General features: G+C 47.4%; 1 protein-coding gene across 2 annotated transcripts in view; it reads right to left on the bottom strand.

Annotated features, from left to right (window-relative positions):
• ets1 (v-ets avian erythroblastosis virus E26 oncogene homolog 1) overlaps window positions 1–20,891 on the bottom strand; it is a 112,787-nt gene that overhangs the window by 65,574 nt on the left and 26,322 nt on the right. Inside the window, exon 1 of one of the 2 annotated variants that reach the window (XM_067971104.1) lies at window positions 8,837–9,370. The exons of the other annotated variant lie outside the window; for it this stretch is intronic. Within the exon in view, the coding sequence (XP_067827205.1) occupies window positions 8,837–8,894 (58 nt within the window). The 5' untranslated portion in view covers window positions 8,895–9,370. Of the gene's footprint in view, window positions 1–8,836; window positions 9,371–20,891 lie in introns of those variants that run through there. 2 annotated transcript variants of the gene reach the window in all.

Genomic DNA, 20,891 nt, shown 5'->3' with positions numbered 1-20,891 from the left:
TCAGTTAGAAAGCACAGTGCAACTCCAGAAACCAAGCCCTACACCTTCAACATATGTTCAGTGAGGTGAGGAGAAGAATCTGATCTGCAGCAAATCCGTTTAACGGATATCTGGGAGTGACTGCAAGGCTCCCATCGATTGGCAGAGTTCATACGACATAACAAACTGTGAAAACACATCACAGGCAGTCTCACCCCTGAAGTATTAACACTGGGGGACTTCACCATGGATACCAGCTAAATGCCACTGCTGTAGTTTGCAAACGTTCCACCCTTCACCCCACAATCAGCGGGTTTTGTGTGCAAGGTGAGGGATATTGCCAATAAGAAATAGAACATGTTCTTACTTTCAGCTCCCATTGTCATCATCAAACAATCCCTGGTCAGATATGCTAGTTAGGCTCAGAGTAAAGCTCCCTTTACACTGGACAATAAGCTTTAGTCCCAACCTCATCCATCTCTGCAACTCCGACAGGCCAGAGCATTCTTGGTCTGCGAAATGGAAAATATCACACTGGTGCAGTTGGACATGTTTTTCTTGACATTGTGTACAGAGAGCTTTACTTTGAATCGAACAAGTTGCATCTGCCCTGTGGGACCAGCGTAGAGGGAGCTTTACTCTGTATCTAACCCGTGTTGTACCTGCCCTGGGAGTGTTTGATGGGACCAGTGTAGAGGGAACTCTACTCTGTATCTAACCCGTGCTGTACCTGCCCTGGGAGTTTTTAATGGGACAGCGTAGAGGGAGCTTTACTTTGTATCTAACCTGTGTTGTACCTGCCCTGGGAGTGTTTGATGGGACAGTGTGGAGGGAGCTTTACTCTGTATCTAACCCGTGCTGTACCTGTCCTGGGAGTGTTTGATGGGACAGTGTAGAGGGAGCTTTACTCTGTATCTAACCCGTGCTGTACCTGCCCTGGGAGTGTTTGATGGGACAGTGCAGATGGAGCTTTACTCTGTATCTAACCCGTACTGTACCTGCCCTGGGAGTGTTTGATGGGACAGTGTAGAGGGAGCTTTACTCTGTATCTAACCCGTGTTGTACCTGGCCTGGGAGTGTTTGATGGGACAGTGTAGAGGGAGCTTTACTTTGTATCTAACCCGTGTTGTACCTGGCCTGGGAGTGTTTGATGGGACAGTGTAGAAGGAGCTTTACTTTGTATCTAACCCGTGTTGTACCTGCCCTGGGAGTGTTTGATGGGACAGTATGGAGGGAGCTTTACTCTATATCTAACCTGTGCTGTACCTGCCCTGGGAGTGTTTGATGGGACAGTGTAGAGGGAGCTTTACTCTGTATCTAACCTGTGCTGTACCTGCCCTGGGAGTGTTTGATGGGACAGTGTAGAGGGAGCTTTACTCTGTATCTAACCTGTGCTGTACCTGCCCTGGGAGTGTTTGATGCTAACACTGGATGCTTGAAATAGAAAAGTTTCCCAATCCGCAGGACAAACATGCTCACCTTGGGCATAAAATCCACAAGAGGATTGGACATGGGCAGATCGGATCTGTATGTAAAGACTTTTGTGTCGACCATGTTTTATTCACCACACTCAACATGTCATACTTTGTTACAGATGCAAAACAATATTTAAATATTGTTTAAGTAAAGAAAACCAGTCATTTAATGCTGGATGCTTCTGACCTGGAGCTTGAAACTACATTTTCCAATCAGCAGTTCCCTCACCAAACAACAATTAAACATTGATTGAAATGAAACTGTGTTAACATCAATTAGACATTGTGGCCATAAAAGGACATTTCTCCACCTTGGTAGTACAATAATACATTGTATATTACATGGTATGGCACCCCTGTCCATAACAAACAGCGCATCATTCACTGTCATGCTACCTGAAATCCATTAGTTTCCTATGAAATCAATGACTAGTTTCCCCACTTTATCCACTCGGGATTACAGCACAATTTCTACTCACTTAGAAATTTTCATCCTTTGAATTTTCGAGGTCGCTGCGGCCTTAGAACAGGCTCAGGAATCAACAAGAAATAACCTTCTGCACCTCTGTGAGATAGGATAGAAATACTGAAGAATTTACATCTGTCCTACTAGACCCACTCATAACCCACTGGCTCCTTCAGAGTCTGAGAGGCCGGGGGTTGAAGAGTGATCAAGGTGTGACTACTCTCAGACTTCCTCCCCAACCTGGAGCGGGGTGAAGGAAGAGGAGAAAACAAAGTATCAGCCTCGAGATTGGGACTGTGTCTCCTTATAAAAGTAGTAAGTCCCTGCCTGCAGTTTTAGAGGAGGCACATATCAGGTCATGAACGAGAGTGAAGGAGAAAGAGAGATCTTTTACATCCACCTGAAAGAGCAGATGGGGCCTCGGCTTAATGTCTTATTCGAAAGACGGCACCTCCGACAGTGCAGCACTCCCTCAGTGCAAAAACTTGTGATCAGTTGAGTACACCATTCATGTGAAAATAATACACGATTCCTCTTCTCTTCCTCTCCAAATCTGCACGACTTTTCCTCATGAAGATGGTGACCCCTCAACCCCCAGCGAACAGCCCATCCCTCTTCTCCATTCACTAAAAAGCACATTCCAGACTCCAGACCTCAATCCCTCCTACAGTGAACACAGAAAACCTCCCCCACATACAATGAATGCAAATATTTCACTTTTTTTTCTTTTAATGAACAGGAGAATGAAATGACTAACTGCTCTATTTTTCTCAATTGTGGTTTCATGGAATCTGCCTGGGCAGACTGCATGGACAGTGACATTCCAGCAGAATTATGTCAATTAATCAGCAGCACATGGGTCTCATTCACTACGTGGAACTTTATTAAATTTACGCCAATGAATTGAGAGATCACAGTTAGAAAGTAATGTCATTGCAATAAAACACTACACCATTATTTTTGAGGACAAAAGAAGAACCTGGAACAATCAGCTGGAAATTCATCTAAATAATCTCCCTCCCCCTCCCAGCACTGGGTTCTGGTATACTGGTGTACTGGAGTACTGAGTACTGGTGTACTGGGTATGGGGTACACTGGGTACTGATGCACTGGGTACTGGTGTACTGGATACGGGGTGCACTGGGTACTGATGCACTGGGTACTGGTGTACTGGGTACGGAGTGCACTGGATGCTGATGTACTGGGAGCTGGTCTACTGGTGTACTGAATACTGGTGTACTGGGAACTGGTGCACTGGGTATTGAGTACTGGTATATGAGTACTGAGGACTAGTGTACTGGGAACTGGTGTACTGGGTACTGGGAACTGGTGCACTGGGTATTGGGTACTGGTGTATGAGTACTGAGTACTGGTGTACTGGGAACTGGTGTACTGGTGTACTGGGAACTGGTGCACTGGGTATTCGGTACTGGTGTACTGAGTACTGGTGTACTGGGAACTGGTGCACTGGGTATTGGGTACTGGTGTATGAGTACTGAGTACTGGTGTACTGGGAACTGGTGTACTGGGTATTGGGTACTGGTGTACTGAGTACTGGTGTACTGGGAACTGGTGTACTGGGTATTGGGTACTGGTGTACTGGGTATTGGGTACTGGTGTACTGGTGTACTGGGTATTGGTGTACTGGGAACTGGTGTACTGGGTACTGGTGTACTGGGTGCTGGTGCACTGGTATACTGGGTGCTGGTGTACTGGTGTACTGGGTGCTGGTGTACTGGTGTACTGGGTGCTGGTGTACTTGTGCTGGTGTACTGGAGTACTGGGTACTGCTCAATATACGCTTTTACTGACCTCTCAAGCGATGTCAACTTACTCAATATCAACTCCAGAAAACTGGGACCAGCCAAATCAAAATATGGGGTCTAACCCAAACAGTCACCATCACACCATGAGATTCAAGAGCTCTGGCAGGCCAATTTTACACCAGAGGAAAGCTTATGTCCCATTGCTTTGCTGCCAGAGTATTATGAGCAACAGATAGGAAACTCAAACCCCAGAACTTGGAGCTTTACTCTGTATCTAACTTCTGCTGTACCTGCCCTGGGAGTGTTTGATGGGACAGTGTAGAGGGAGCTTTACTCTGTATCTAACCCAGTGCTGTACCTGCCCTGGAAGCATTTAATGGGACAGTGTAGAGGGAGCTTTACTCTGTATCTAACCCAGTGCTGTACCTGCCCTGGGAGTGTTTGATGGGGGAGTGCAGAGAGAGCTTTACTCTGTATCTAACCCAAGGCAAAATATCAAAGAATTTTTAAAAAATTTCTGTTAAGGTTTCAAAGGTTTGTGGTTAATTAATCTTTGCTCGCTCAGTCTAAGTCCAGCTCACAGTGTACATATTTGGACAGCATCAGATACAGATGCATCCAGGAGAACTGTTGACTGGATGCTGTGGTCATGAGGTGGAAGCCAAGCCAGGATTATCATCCCTCACTTTGCCATGCACAAAAAAATATTACTGCTTATTTTCAGCAATTGTGCGTTGGCTCCAAATTTGTTGTTTTATTGGTGGTTTTCATGAAGATAAAAACCCACAAAATAAAGATTTTGGGAGCAGAGGGAGAGTGAGAGCTGAGGGTCAGAGGGAGGGTGAGGGTGAAGGGTCAGAGGGAGGATGAGGGCTGGGGTCAGAGGGAGAGTGACAGATGGGGTCAGAGGGAGGGTGAGAGGTGGGGGTCAGAGGGAGGGTGAGGGGTGAGGTCAGAGTGAGAATGAGGGGTCAGGTCACGGGGGGGTGAGGTGTTGGGTCAGAGAAAGGATGAGGGGTGGAGTCAGAGGGAGGGTGAGTGGGCGGGGTCAGAGGGAGGCTGACGGGTGAGGTCAGAGGGAAGGGTGAGGGTGAGGTCAGCGGGAAGGGTGAGTGGGGGGTCAGAGGGAAGGTGAGAGGTGGAACCAGAAGGAAGTGAGGGGTGGGGTCAGAGGGAGGGTGAGAGATGGGGTCAAAGGGAGTGTGAGGGGTGAGGTCAGTCGAAGGGTGAGGGGTGAGGTCAGAGTGAGAATGAGGGGTCAGGTCACGGGGGGGTGAGGTGTTGGGTCAGAGAAAGGATGAGGGGTGGGGTCAGAGGGAGGGTGAGTGGGTGGGGTCAGAGGGAAGCTGAGGGGAAAGGGTCAGAGGGAGGGTGACTGGGCGGGGTCAGAGTGAGGGTGAGGGGTGAGGTCAGAGGGAAGGTGAGGGGTGAGGTCAGAGGGAGGGTGAGTGGGAGTCTCAGATGGATGTGTGGGGTGGGGTCAGAGGGTAGGTGAGAGGTGGGGTCAGAAGGGGCGAGGGGTGGGGTCAGAGTGAGGGTGAAGGTGGGGTCACAGGGAAGGGGAGGGGTGGGTTCAGAGGGAGGGTGGGGAGGTGAGGTCAGAGGGAAGATGAGGGGTAGGGGTCAGTGGGTGTTGAGGGGTGGGGTCAGGTGGAGGGTGAGGGGTTGGGTCAGAGGGACGGTGAGGGCTGGGGTTCGGAGGGAGGGCAAGAGGTGGGGTTAGAGGTTGGGTCAGGAACAGGGAGTACATTCTAGTTGTTTTATTGGTATTTTGAGTGAGGAGTTTCCAGCTGGTTTACAGGTGCTGCCCCGACCAAAGGCAACAGTTATCAGGATGAAAAATGAGTCTCAGTGTCGCACCTATGACCCCTCCTCCCGCCCAACTGATTGGCTGCAGGCAGAGGCAGAGGGATAAGCAAGAGTCTGCATCCTCACCCATTACAGGCAAAGGTACAGAGACCCTGGAGACTGTGAAAGGAATTAAAACACAAGAGAGGGGGAGGAAGTGATTGGGTTTCATATATTAAACACTTCACACTCCATGCACCACAATATATGTTCTGGCACCAACCTTATTTCACACACTCACATGCACATGAAATCAGGAACACACAAATAGCTCAGAGGGTTTGCTCGGCGGGGTACTGAGCCGTGCAGCAATCAACATCGTGAGAAACTGGTCATTCAAGTCATTTCTAGTTCTGGGATCTTGCTGTGTGCAAACCTACACGAGAGTCACTGAACATCAGAGCAGTTGATTGATATGAAGGCGTTTGTGAAATTTCTGAGGGATTTGATGAAGTGCTATATCAAAACATAAGAATATAAGAAATAGGAGCAGGAGTAGGCCTCATGGCCCCTCGAGCCTGCTCCACCATTCAATAAGATCGTTATATAAATGGAAGGCAAGGAACGACCCAAGATTGATCCCTGATCTGTCCTAAGTTAGCTGGTCCTCGCTACGATGGCTGTAAGGCTGCCACAATTGCCCCTCCCCGCCCCCCCCCCCCCGTGTCCATGCGCTAGGGAGGGGGAACCGGGAACTCAGCCGGGTTCCCATACCTGATTCTTATCCAGTGACCCTTGATCCCTATCCTGCGTGTGTGAATGTTAGATGAGGACAGGGTGAGGCTCAACTAAGATGTTCCCCCATGGTTAAATCGCACCTTCTGGGCTGAAGCAGAATGGCCACTTATCTGGGGTAGTGGTGAACTGCTGGCTCCTGTGGGTCAGTGTCCCAGCTCCCAGCAAGAGTCAGTGTCAATAGGTAAGGAAAAGCAAGAGACTCTAATGTACGTCTTCACTTTCAGTACACAGCCATTTGTGAGTCAACATGTGGAGTTTTAAGTGCGATAACCCTCTTCACTGATGTTCCCGGCTGCTCTGGTGCAGTCCAGTCCAGCTCTCAGCTTTACAGTGCCTGCACCCACTTAACACAGCGAGACCCAGATGCCCACGGGCATGTGACATGACACTGCTCAGACCAGCCAGCTGGTGCCAGCCCAACACACCAACAGGACAGTCCGATCCCGTGTCTGCCCACCCCTCATCGACCAGACCCTCGCATTTGAGGTTTGCTAAATTGTGAACATGCTACAAGCACCAAACAAAAAAATATCTGTGCGGTGAGATTTATCCTGGGACTGCCGCAAGCAGCAGCGTGGTTCAGATGGACAAACACCCGTTATCCCGGCTGCAGTTATTTGCCTGTTATTCGCCCCTTTGTGCTTTCCCCTGAGGGTACAGTCAGTTTGGGACGCTGGAGCCAATGCTATTGTATGCTAATGAGCCCGAGCTTGAGCCTATTTTGGGCTGAGTATTAAAGCCAACACTCGGATGTGATGTCAGCAATAAGGCAGCCAGAAATGTTACTAAGAAGTCAGATTCCGTGGCCTTGTTCAGCTCTGAAGCCGCTCGGTGACACAGCTGTCTCACTTCAGCCCAGCGGACAGAGACACTAACACATAGCACTTTGCAATGCGTAAAGGTACTAAAACCCTGCATGTTAAGTTAACTCGCTATTCATTTTTGAGCAAGTCTGCAGCTGTCATTGGAGTCAAAATTAATTTCTCGCTCTCTCTCTGCCTCCCTGCATCCTCCCCAGAAAGTCTGAAAACACACTGGAATCGGGCCGCTCGATCTAATTACTCTGTGAACTGGGGACTGTTGCTCTATAAAACAGCACACGTCAGATAAAGGAGACTCTGTGCATGTTGTCGAACAATAGGCCAGGCACGTTAACTCCCACACAGTGGTGGGGCAGACTATAAAACAGAGCAAGAGTGGGGAGGGGGGTTCCTGCAGATCTTGTTAAAGGGACAGGGTCTTTTTTTAAAGGAATTTCAAAAGTGATAAACCACAGCTGCGCCGATCTGGATATAAATCTAAAGTAAAATGAGCCCTGAGACAGTAACCACAACCCTTCCATCGCTGCATTTCACTCCTCTCTGCACTTCAGTGCTTCTATCTGCTGGGGAAATGTTGGCTGGATTTCTCTTCGGAAGCCTGCACCGTAACAACAGTTACTGCTCTCAAAAAAGGACTAGCCTGGAGAGACATTTTGATGGTGTGCTTTAGGCGATATCTAAATGCAAGTCCTCACTATTTCCGACATCCATTTAAATCCTGACTGAGAAAGCCATTATCACCCAACATGAATCATTTCTGCTCTGTAATGCTACCTTTGAACTAGCAGAATCAATCCCCACCCAAACCAAGACCAGACTGACACTTTGGCACAAGCCAGTTCCGTTAGTGTAGCCCCTTGCACCTTGTGGATTTGTACACTTTATCGCAGCTTGCAATTTTACCATCAAATCCCAAGGGTTTAATCTTGAAGATTGACCCCATCATTGCCCATCTCAAACAGCTGCCAATATGAGACACACCTACATCAGGGACATTGGGACCCCCCCTCCCTTCCCAGTAATCATTATAATATAAACCAACCCCCTCCCCCCACACACAGGATTAAATCAGAGAGGGCCTGGGAGAGGTGAATGTATAACAGCTCTCTGTGAAGCGAAGGCTGTAAGTGTAATGTAGCCCAGAGCTGCATCCATTGGATCAGTGTCTTTAAGAGCTACAGTCCGATAAACATGCAATGCAGAGTTTGGAGCTAAGCCAGAGATCAGTGAAAGCGCACACTGGGGTTAGAATAAAGCTAATTGAAACTGCTTGAAACGGGAGAGACATATGAATTCAGATCAGGGTATAAGCGTCCTCTCACTCCTTTCAGCTTCAAGGGAGAGGAGACTGTCACTTTAATAAAGGAAAGACTTGCTGGTTCCTGGTCCAACAGGTAGGAGTTAAGATCTGAGGGCAGTGACAGTTCTCCAGCCCAGCACCAACTTAACAAACACACAAAAAAAATCTAGCCCTATAAAAGTTGCAGCAGAATCAGCTAATTTCTTTTTTTTTGTAAAAAAAGAACAATTGCAAACAGAAAAAGCAACACGATGCAAGAATGAAATGACAAGCCCGGCCCCACTGGGTACCCGACCACAAACTTAAAACACCAAACACAAACCGACATTACAGCCAACGACTCGATCACAGATTCCCAGCACCGAGTGACAGCTCACAGTCTGTCCCATTCACAAATACACACACGGGGGAGAGAGAGAGGATAAATCCGCATTGAAACTCACCATCAGGCTTCTCGGTCTTAATGATAGTCAGAGTCGGCTGGTCTACAGCTGCCTTCATCGTCCTCGGGTCAGACCAGGAGTGGAGAATTAACAAAACTTAACAAAATTGAAGAAAAACTTTTTGAGAGTGTTGCTGGTTTAGGAGTTGGATGGTGCTCTGCTTTCTCTCTCTCTCTCTCTCTCCAATATCTATGTGTGTAGATGAGATCTCACTGATCGAGGCTCACTGATTCAGGGCGTCTCTCGGTGTGTGTGTGTGTGTGTGTATGTTAGTTGGGTGGGTTTGACACGCATCGAACTCCAGATCAGATCAGCTCACAGGCTCCTCCAGCAACTCAAAGCAGGGCTCGATCTCCCAAACACTCAGCTTTTTACTGTCAAAATCTCAGTGAGGACTCCTTTCCCCACCAGTCTGATAATTAAATCTCCCCCTTTCTGCACTGGATCAGGCGGATGTGACGCCAGGTTTATTTCAGTTTTTTTTTCTGTCTCTTTTCTCTCTGTGTCTCTCTTCTGGGGAAGTGTGTGCGTTTTAACAGATTACAATCGCTGTTTCCTCTCTTCCCATAACCTCCCAGACCTTGCGGCTCATGTGTTTACACTGAAATATATTTTAAAAAATGCCTGCAATCTGGGACCTCTCCCCAGCTGCAAGCCCACAGCTGGCTGGCTGCAGCTCAGAGAGAGAACAAAATTAAACAGAAAGCTCACCGTCCCACTATCACCATCCTATAAACAGCACACATCTACAGATATATTCACTCCTGTAAAGTCACACTACTCCCGCTTCAACTTCTATTTTGAAAATCTAACGATTCTCACACTTCTTGAAGATTATTTTATTGTCTACTCTGTTTTCTCAACAAGAACCCAACTTTGCCAGTCTTCGAGTTGCTGAAAGTTTTTTTTCCCCTGAATCTGACATCAGTTCCCAGCTTTATCTCCTCATCAGTCCAGGAGTAGGGGAATATAAGGGTGTAGGGAGTTGGGTGAAGATGGTATTGTTACTTGAAGTGACCCCTCCTCCCAGCATCCAATCTTTCTCCTCCTTTCTTCTTGGAGGTGTTGACCCCCTCACTATGTTCCACGAAGATTGAGCGCCCTTCTTTAATTTGCCTAGAAGGCTGTGCTTCCCATGTGAACCCAAACAGTGGGTGTCACTATTTGACTGGAGGAGGCATCACAGCCAGTCCTAATTCTGTCTTCATTCAACACCCACACGTGAACTTTCCAACAGGGGTCAACGGATTGCGATCAGGAATGGAAGCCCAGGCTCATTCTGCTCTCGCAGGCCTAAGGGCACTGAGGTCAATTATAGTGCCCAACTGAGGCCAGCTAGCTCAGCAATGGCCCAGGGTTTGAACCTGGGACCTTCTGATCTAGGACAGCTCTGACACACTGACTTAATAACTGAGTCATCAAGGGAGCTAGAAACACTATTTTTAAACTACTAATTTACCTCCAGTGCGTTGCTCGTGGGTAGTCTCATGTCTGGAGTATGGTACTGATGTTCAGTTTCTAATCTGGCCTCTGTCGTTAAGGCAACTGCTTTAATAGGAAAACCCAGGTAATTGGAGCTGCTTATGGACCGCTGAGGTCAAGGGGCAGTTGTAACTACTAGTAAATTTCAGGGTCCAGGTCAATGACTGGCTTTCCCTGAGCTCGCTGACCTACATTGGCTTCCGGTCCCCGAATGCCTCGATTTTAAAATTCTCATCCTCATGTTCAAATCCCTCCATGGCCTCGCCCCTCCCTATCTCTGTAACCTACTCCAGCCCTACAACACTCCGATATCTCTGCCCTCCTCCAACTCTGGCCTCTTGTGCATCCCTGACTTCATTCGCTCCAAAATTGGCGGCTGTGCTTTCAGCTGCCTAGGCCCTAAGCTCTGGAATTCCCTCCCTAAACCTTCATCACCTCTCTCTCCTCCTTTAAGTAAGACAACAACAAAAACAACAACAACTTGCATTTATATAGCGCCTTTAACGGAGTAAAACATCCCAAGGCACTTCACAGGAGCAATATCAAACAAAAGTTGATACCAAGCCACATGAGGTATTGGGACAGGTGACCAAAAGCTTGGTCAAAGAGTTAGGTTTTAAGGAGTGTCTTATAGGAGGAGAGAGAGGTGGAGAGGTTTAGGGAGGGAATTCCAGAGCCTAGGCTGCTGAAGGCACAGCTGCCAATGATGGAGCGATTAAAATCGGGGATGCACAAGAGGCCAGAATTGGAGGAGCGCAGAGATCTCGGAGGGTTGTAGGGGTGGAGGAGGTTACAGAGATAGGGAGGGGCTTCATCGCTTCATCACTTTGTAGATGTAAATGGAGTAACTCTCCTTTCTTGACTTTCTCCACTTCTTGCCACACTTTGATGGCGCTGTATTCAAGGGCTTTCTTGGTTCCCTTCTTGGGAGCACTGCAAATCACAAGTGATTTTTCACTTTCTATTTGTGAATGTTGTGCTCTTCACAGTGAGGGATGACAGTGTTAGGGATGGGAAGGTTCCAATTACAGGCACCCACCAGTGTCAGCACCAAACACTTCCAGGTCAGGTACAGGAAGGTCAGATGCAAAGTGAAGCCCCCCCTCTACACTCAGCTTTAACAATGGGCCTTACACCAACCACTGAGGAGCACCCACTTTTGCATCAGAGACAGTGGAAGTGTCGAGGGGTGTGGTTGTGAGGTAGAGCTGGGTGTCGTCAGCATACATGTGGAATCCAACGTCATGTTTTCGGATGATGTCGCCGAGGCCAAGGATAGATCCTTGGAGGACTCCAGAGGTAACGTTGCGGGAGCGGGAAGAGAAGCCATTGCTGGTGATTCTCTGGCCACGACTGGATAGATAAGAATGGAACCAGGTGAGCGCAGTCCCACCCAGCTGGGCAACAGAGGAGAGGAGTTGGAGGAGGAAGGCGTGGTCAACCATGTCGAAGGCTGCAGACGGATGAGGAGGGATAGTTTACCGTGGTCACAGTCATTTTTGACTTTGATAAGGGCCATTTCAGTACTGTGGCAGGGGCGGAAACTGATTGGAGGGATTCAAACATGGAGTTGCAGGAAAGATGGGCACCGATTTGGGAGACAACAATACGTTCAAGGACTTTGGAGAGGAAAGGGAGGTTGGTGATGTGGCGATAGCTTGCAAGGACAGAGGGGTCAAGGGTGTTTTTTTTGGGGAGGGGTGTGATGACGGCAGATTTGAAGGGGAGGGGGACAGTACCTGAGGAAAGGAAACCGTTAACAATATCAGCTAACATGGGGGCCAGGAAGGGAAGTTGGGTGGTCAGCAGTTTAGTGGGAATAGGGTCGAGGGAGCAGGAGATGTGTCTCATGGTCAAGATGAGCTCGGAGAGTGCATGAAGGGAGATAGGAGAGAAATTAGAGAAAGGTGCAAGTTGAGGACTAGGGCAGGAACCATAGAGGAAATTCGGCTTGAGGAAGGGAGGGAAGTGGCAGAGGCAGCTGAACGGATGGTCTCAATCTTAGTGACAAAGAAGTCCATGAGCTCCTCGCACTTTTCGTTGGAGGTGAGGGTGGAAGGGACAGGGGATAGGGGTTTAAGAAGATGGTCCTTAGAACCTATCTCTTTGACCAAGCTTTTGGTCACCTGTCCTAATGTCTCCTTCTTTGGTTCAGTGTCAAATTTAGTCTGATAACACTCTTGTGACATGCCTTGGGACATTTTCATACATAAAAGGTGTTATATAAATGCAAATTGTTGTTGTTTCTTATTTTAAAGCCTGTTTTCTATTTGTAATGTACAATAAGAGCTGGACTATGATGTCTGGTGTGTGACATTTGATGTGTGACGTCTTTATACAGTGAACGTGCACTAGATGCAAGACCTTTACACATAACCAATGAACTGTCCAAGGCATAGCTCATGATAGGTCAGACAATACACTGTTTTATAATGGCATGAGTGTAATACAATGGAACACACATGATATTACATATTAATAAGGGGAGTGTTTATGTCTTGCTAGCTCTTTGCTAATAGACATAAAGGGACTGCCTTGAGGAAAGCTGTTTGCTGCTGAGAGGGATCTGTGTTTAAATAGCCTTTTCCCTTTAAGGCCACAAAGTCTAATTGCTGCATACAGGCACATTCTGAGGTCAATTACAATCTTGTTGCTAAGCCTAGTTTGTCTCTAGATTGGCAGCTGTTTATCAGTCCTGTCCCCAGGTTATCAGGCTCTGAAAACCCTTCAAGAAATGCCTGGCTTTCTTTCTTCCTCTTTTCCTTATGATGTTATTTGTTCATTGGTTCAGGCCTCATCTATATAGGCCCCGTCAGTCTGCCGCCCGAGCCAGGAACTTAACAAGTCTGCAACCCAGCATCAACCGCCAGTCCATCTAAGGCCCTGGATTAATGAAGAACATGCTCGTTACAGTTGCTGTTTGTGAACTAACCACAGTGTGTGAGTCTATCCAACAGTCTAACCTACTGACTGGCGGAGACAGCACCTGGGATTACTTAGAAAATGGAAAAAAAAGCTAGTCATAGTTGTATCTCAGTTGGTAAGGGCATGTTACTTGTGGGACTGTGTGATGCAGAGCAGGAGGTCCTAGGTCTGATCCCTGGTCGATATGGAGTTAGCTGACCTTAGCTTATTAGGGCAGATTTTCCACTTGTGCGCTGCGGGGTGCCTCTCCCACTGGGAATGTGTACTCGGGAAATCGGCCCAAATCACGAGTACTTACCTGCAGAGGTCACTGGACAACAATCCGGAGAGGGGACCTTGGGTGATTTTCCCATCCTTAGCCCGGGGGTGACTTAGCTACTGCCTGGAATGAGATCAGCTAATTCAGTCCAGGTCAGTACTGAGTATTGTACTCAAACCTGGAAACTTCCAGTCTCGATGGTAATCAAAGGACACAGGTTTAAGGTAACTGGCAAAAGAACTGGAGGTGAGATGAGGAGAAATTATTTAATGCAGCGAGTTGTTATGATCTGGAATGCACTGCCTGAAAGGGCGGTGGAAGCAGATTCAATAATAACTTCAAAAGGGAATTGGATAAATACCTGAAGAGGGAAAATTTGCAGGGCTGTAGGGAAAGAGCAAGGTGATGGGACTAATCGGATAGCTCGTTCAAAGAGTTGGCATAGGTATGATGGGCCGACTGGCCTCCTTCTGTGCTGCATCATCTATAATTCTATGAATCTATGATTCAGTATATAACCGGGGCTAATGATACCTTATCCTGTTTGTACAGTACTATATTGGGAAATTATGCTAATAAAGTTCAAAACTACTTGTCCTGTGCTGTTTATCCAAAATCAGATTGTTTAGATGTCAGCCTTGGCTGACCTGTTGGAGGCACGTCTTTTGGATGAGGCCCTGTTCAACCTCGTAGGTGGATGTAAAATATCCCATGGAACTATTTGAAGAAGAGCAGGGGAATTCTCCATGGTGCACTGCCCAATTTTTATCCTCAATCAACACCACTAAAAAGCAGGTTATCTGGTCATTTATCACATTGCTGTTTGTGGGATTTTGCTGTGTGAAAATTGGCTGCCGTGTTTCCTACATTACAACAGCAACTGTATTTCAAAAGTACTTTGTTGTCTGTTAAGTGCTTTGGGATGTCATGAAAGGTGCTATATAAATTGTTTTTTTATTCGTTCATGAGATCTGGACATCGCTGGCAAAGCCAGCGTTTATTGCCCATCCCTAATTGCCTTTGAGAAGGTGGTGGTGAGCTGCCTTCTTGAACCACTGCAGTTCGTGTGGTGAAGGTTCTCCTACAGTGCTGTTAGCAAGGGAATTTCAGGATTTTGATCCAGCGACGATGAAGGAACGGCGATATATTTCCAAGTCGGGATGGTGTGTGACTTGGAGGGGAACGTGCAGGTGGTGTTGTTCCCATGTGCCTGCTGCTCTTGTCCTTCTCGGTGGTAGAGGTCACGGGTTTGGGAGGTGCTGTCGAAGAAGCCTTTGTGAGTTGCTGCAGTGCATCCTGTGGATGGTACACACTGCAGCCACAGTGCGCCGGTGGTGAAGGGAGTGAATGTTTAGGGTGGTGGATGGCGTGCCAGTCAAGCAGGCTGCTTTGTCCTGGATGGTGTCGAACTTCTTAAGTGTTGTTGGAGCTGCACTCATCCAGGCAAGTGGAGAGTATTCCATCACACTCCTGACTTGTGCCTTGTAGATGGTGGAAAGGCTTTGTGGAGTCAGGAGATGATTCACTCGCCGCAGAATACCCAGCCTCTGACCTGCTCTTGTAGCCACAGTATTTATATGGCTGGTCCAGTTAAGTTTCTGATCAATGGTGACCCCCAGGATGTTGTTGGTGGGGGATTCGGCGATGGTAATGCCATTGAATGTCAAGGGGAGGTGGTTAGACTCTCTCTTGTTGGAGATGGTCATTGCCTGGCACTTGTCTGGCGCGAATGTTATTTGCCACTTATCAGCCCAAGCCTGGATGTTGTCCAGGTCTTGCTGCATGCGGGCACGGACTGCTTCATTATCTGAGGAGTTGCAAAAGGAAATGAACACTGTGCAATCATCAGCGAACATCCCCATTTCTCACCTTATGATGGAGGGAAGGTCATTGATGAAGCAGCTGAAGATGGTTGGGCCTAGGACACTGCCCTGAGAAACTCCTGCAGCAATGTCCTGGGGCTGAGATGATTGGCCTCCAACAACCACTACCATCTTCCTTTGTGCAAGGTATGACTCCAGCCACTGGAGAGTTTTCCCCCTGATTCCCATTGACTTCAGTTTTACGAGGGCTCCTTGGTGCCACACTCGGTCAAATACTGCCTTGATGTCAAGGGCAGTCACTCTCACCTCACCTCTGGAATTCGGCTCTTTTGTCCATGTTTGGATCAAGGCTGTAATGAGGTCTGGAGCCGAGGGGTCCTGGCAGAAACCAAACTGAGCATCAGTGAGCAGGTTATCGGTGAGTAAGTGCCGCTTGATAGCACTGTCGATGACACCTTCCATCACTTTGCTGATGATTGAGAGTAGACTGATGGGACGGTAATTGGCCGGATTGAATTTGTCCTGCTTTTTGTGGACAGGATATACCTGGGCAATTTTCCACATTGTCGGGTGGATGCCAGTGTTGTAGCTGTACTGGAACAGCTTGGCTGGGGGCACAGCTAGCTCTGGTGCATAAGTCTTCAGCACTACAGCCGGGAAGTTGTCGGAGCCCATAGGCTTTGTTGTATCCAGTGCACTCAGCCGTTTCTTGATATCACGTGGAGTGAATCGAATTGGCTGAAGACTGGCTTCTGTGATGGTGGGGATATCGGGAGGAGGTCGAGATGGATCATCCACTCGGCACTTCTGGCTGAAGATGGTTGCAAACGCTTCAGCCTTGTCTTTTGCACTCATGTGCTGGACTCCGCCATCATTGAGGATGGGGATGTTTACAGAGCCTCCTCCTCCCGTTAGTTGTTTAATTGTCCACCACCATTCACGACTGGATTTGGCAGGACTGCAGAGCTTTGATCTGATCCGTTGGTTGTGGAATCGCTTAGCTCTGTCTATAGCATGTTGCTTCTGCTGTTTAGCATGCATGTAGACCTGAGTTGTAGCTTCACCAAGTTGGCACCTCATTTTTAGGTACGCCTGGTGCTGCATTGAACCAGGGTTGATCCCCTGGCTTGTTGGTAATGGTAGAGTGAGGAATATGCCGGGCCATGAGGTTACAGATTGTGCTGGAATACAATTCTGCTGTTGCTGATGGCCCACAGCACCTCATGGATGCCCAGTTTTGAGCACCGTGATAGTGCCACACAACACGTTGGATGGTGTCCTCAGTGCAAAGACGGGACTTCGTCTCCATGAGGACTATGCGGTGGTCACTCCTACCAATACTGTTGTGGACAGATGCATTTGCGACAGGTAGGTTGGTGAGGACGAGGTCAGGTAAGTTTTTCCCTCGTGTTGGTTCGCTCACCACCTGCCGGAGGCCCAGTCTGGCAGCTATTTCCTTCAGGACTCGGCCAGCTTGGTACGTAGTGGTGCTACCGAGCTACTCTTGGTGATGGACATTGAAGTCCCCCACCCAGAGAACATTCTGTGCCCTTGCTACACTCAGTGCTTCCTCCAAGTGGTGTTCAACATGGAGGAGGACTGATTCATCAGCTGAGGGAGGGCTGTAGGTGGTAATCAGCAGGAGGTTTCCTTGCCCATGTTTGACCTGATGCCATGAGATTTCATGGGGTCCAGAGTCAATGTTGAGGACTCCCCAGGCCACTCCCTCCTGGCTGTGTATCACTGTACCGCCACCTCTGATCGGTCTGTCCTGCCGGGGGGACAGGACATAGCCAGGGACGGTGTTGGAAAAGTCTGGGACTTTGGCTGAAAGGTATGATTCTGTAGTATGGCTATGTCAGGCTGTTGCTTGACTAGTCTGTGGGACAGCTCTCCCAATTTTGGCACAAGTCCCCAGATGTTAGTGAGGAGGACTTTGCAGACTCGACTGGGCTTGGTTTGCCTTTGTCGTGTCCGGTGCCTAGTGGTCCGATGCCGGGTGGTCCATCCGGTTTTATTCTTATTATGACTTTTTGTAGCGAGATTGTACAACTGAGTGGCTTGCTAGGCCATTTCAGAGGGCGATTAAGAATCAACCACATTGCTGTGGGTCTGGAGTCACATATAGGCCAGACCGGGTAAGGACGGCAGGTTTCCTTCCCTAAAGGATATTAGTGAACCAGATGGGTTTTTATGTCAATCCGGTAGTTTCATGGCCACCATAAATGCAAGTTCTTTCTTTCTGTGGAGTCATTGGAACTATTCAACCCATACTCTCGAGAAGGGAAATTCAAGATGTGTAAGGGAATAATAGCATCTCAAAAGCACAAGTGGCAACGATGATGCTGCGGGTCTGGGGGAGAAGGAGTGAGTGCAACGCTAGCACTCTCAGCATACAGGGCCTCACCAGGTAGATGGAACAACAACAAGGTAGAAAGTCAATGTGGAGAGCGCAGAAGGAGGGCAGTATCGAAACACTACATACAGCGCAAACCACAAAGCTAGCAGAAGCTGACCGATAGCTTCAAAAAAGCACCCAAGATGGTGACACCTCCAGAATGTCCCTGATCATAAGTCTTTCATGTGAGAACAAGTCGTGACACAGGCCTTGTAACTGAAACTGCTGCTATATACAACATTCCATCACTGTTATTGGAGACAAAAAGGCATAGCTACATGAAGGCATGAAGGGGAATTCCAAATATTGATGGCACAAAATTAGTCATACACGTCCAGTGATTCTTGGATAATTTTGAATTGTTATATTAAAATAATGCATTCTGGTTCATTTTATAGTTAATAGGTTTTTTAATTTTTGAAAGGAAAAACAAAGTGATATTTGGATTTCAACCACCAACCAGACTGTCACTCACCCAAACATTACCTCAGCAATCATTTTCCAACAACCAACTTTCTTTTTCCATGCCCCTGTTCACAGAGACACTCTACTCCTCCAAACCCAATTCACAGAGACACACTACCCTATCCAACTCTTCACCCTTTCAACTCTAACCAATTCCAACCTTCCCATTTCAAAGTGGCACTCTTCATCTTCTCCTTCCTCAATTCAATTTGACACTCTTCTCCCCCTCCATCCCAGTTCATGTGGTCCTCTTTCTCCCATTCCCAATCATTCCCGTTATTACTCCCCCACCCAAGTTGACACTCCCAATCTCTGCCCATTCCCTCTTTTCATCTTTGCCTTCCATTGCCCTCCCCCCCCCCAGTCCTAATCCTTCCTGAATCTGGCTGCTACTGACCAGATTAGGCTGCTCTTTCCTCAACATCACTCCTAATGAAGGTGATTCTGGCCCCTGCATACTGAATTCTTAAGAGAATAGGAAGTCTCACCAACAGTATGCAGCGGCCAGAATCTCTTCTATTAACACCAGGAGAGACCTTCAGGAGAGAAAGGCCCAGACCCAGTGTATCAGAGCAGGGCTTGTGTAATAATGGGATTGAGAGGTGAGGGACCCTGGTCCCTGCTGATTTTTGATAGCATATGGTGATACAGTGACTGTCAACTTGACATGCTGACAGTTGGCATCTGCCAATAAAACCTGGCCTCAGGATACATCGGTGACTTTTGGAATCAACTGACATGGCAAATCAGTTGTCCTAAATGTGAATAATTGGCATACTGAATTCTTAAGAGAATAGGAAGTCTGAACCCCTTCAAGAAAAGAGTGGAGAAAATCAGTAAATAACATGGGAAAGTACTGAGCTTGAAAGTGTATTCACTGAACTCAATAGCTGACACTTCCGGTGCATCAGGAACTGCATCTCAAGCAAACAATTCAAAATATTTAAGAAGAAAAGACAGAATACATGATTTTTGTCAAGGAATAAGGAGTAGCTCATTTTTAATCATTTTTATTCTACTTTATCAGAAAGAAAGAAGAAACTTGGGTATATATACAATCTGTTCTCATCCCCAGAACATCCCAAGGCGCTTCACAGTCAATAAATAACTTTTGAAGTGCAGTCACTGTTGTTATGTAGGCAAATAAGCCACACAACCACAAATGAGATGAATCCATTTTTGGTGATGTTGGTTGAGGAAAGAATGTTGGCTAGCACACCGGGAGAAATCCCTGCTCTTCTTTGAATAGTGCAGTGGGATCTTCTACATCCACCTGAGAGGGCAGACAGGGCCACAAATTAATAGGGTAGATTTTCAGCTTGCCACCTGAGGGTAAAGTTGGCGTTGTGGATGGGCTGCCATTTTAGAAACCACCCGATTTACATTTCTATTGATTCAATGGAAATGAAAATCAGAAAGTTTCAATAATGGTGATCCGATCTGCAAGGTCAGTTTTATGCCCGGGCAGCTAGTTGAAAATCGACTCCAATGTCATCCAAACAACAGCTGCCCTGAGAACACAGCAGTCCCTCAGTACTGCACGGGAGGGTTTGTCTCGATTATGTATTGAAGTCCTGGAGGGGGGCTGGACTCAACCTGCTCAATCAGAAGTGGGAAGTCTACTAACTAGTTATGCTGAACTTCTATAAATTACAGATTAGACCTCAGCTGGAGTATTGTGTCCAATTCTGGGCACCACCCTTTAGGAAGGATGTCAAAGCCTTGGAGAGGGTGCAGAGGAGATTTACTGGAATGGCACCAGGGATGAGGGACTTCAGTTATGTGGAGACATGACAGAAGCTGGGGTTGTTCTCCTTACAGCAGAGAAGGTTAAGGGGGGATTTAATAGGGATGTTCAAAATTTTGAGGGGTTTTGATAGAGTACATAGGGAGAAGCTGTTTCCACTGGCAGGAGGGTCAGTAACCAGAGGACACAGATTTAAGGTAATTGGCAAAAGAACCAGAAGGGCGATGAGGAGAATTTTTTTTATGCACCAAGTTGTTATAATCTGGAATGCACTGCCTGAAAGGGTAATGGAAGCAGATTCGAAAATATCTTTCAAAAGGGAATTGGATAAATAGAATGATAGAATCATAGAATGGTTACAGCACAGAAGGAGGCCATTCAGACCATCGAGCCTGTGCCAGTTAGTCCCATTCCCCCGCTCTTTCCCCGTAGCCCTGCAAATTTTTTCCCTTCAAGTATTTATCCAATTCCTTTTTGAAAGCCACGACTGACTGTGTTTCCACCACCCTTTCAGGCAGCACATTCCAGATCATAATTATTCGCTGCGTAAAAATGTTTTTCCTCACGTCGCCTTTGGTTCTTTTGCCAATCACCTTAAATCTGTGCCCTCTGATTCTCGACCCCTCCACCAATGGGAACAGTTTCTCTTTATTTCCTTTATCTAAACGCTTCATGATTTTGAACACTGCTATCAAATCTCCTTTTAACCTTCTCTGCTCTAAGGAGAACGACCCCAGCTTCTCCAGTCTATCCAAGTAACTGAAGTCCCTCATCCCTGAAACCATTCTTTTCTGCACCCTCTCTAAGGCCTTCACATCCTTCCTAAAGTGCAGTGCCCAGAATTGGACACAATACTCAAGTTGTGGCCAACCCAGTGTTTTATAAAGATTCAACATAACTTCCTTGCTTTTGTACTCTATGCTTCTGTTTATAAAGCCCAAGAAATCCCTTTATTA

Source organism: Heptranchias perlo, chromosome 33 (assembly GCF_035084215.1).
Source record: "Heptranchias perlo isolate sHepPer1 chromosome 33, sHepPer1.hap1, whole genome shotgun sequence".
In the NCBI taxonomy this organism is placed as follows: Eukaryota; Metazoa; Chordata; class Chondrichthyes; order Hexanchiformes; family Hexanchidae; genus Heptranchias; species Heptranchias perlo.
Note: the sequence above shows the minus strand (reverse complement) of the source record. Positions and strands in the feature narration are given on the sequence as shown.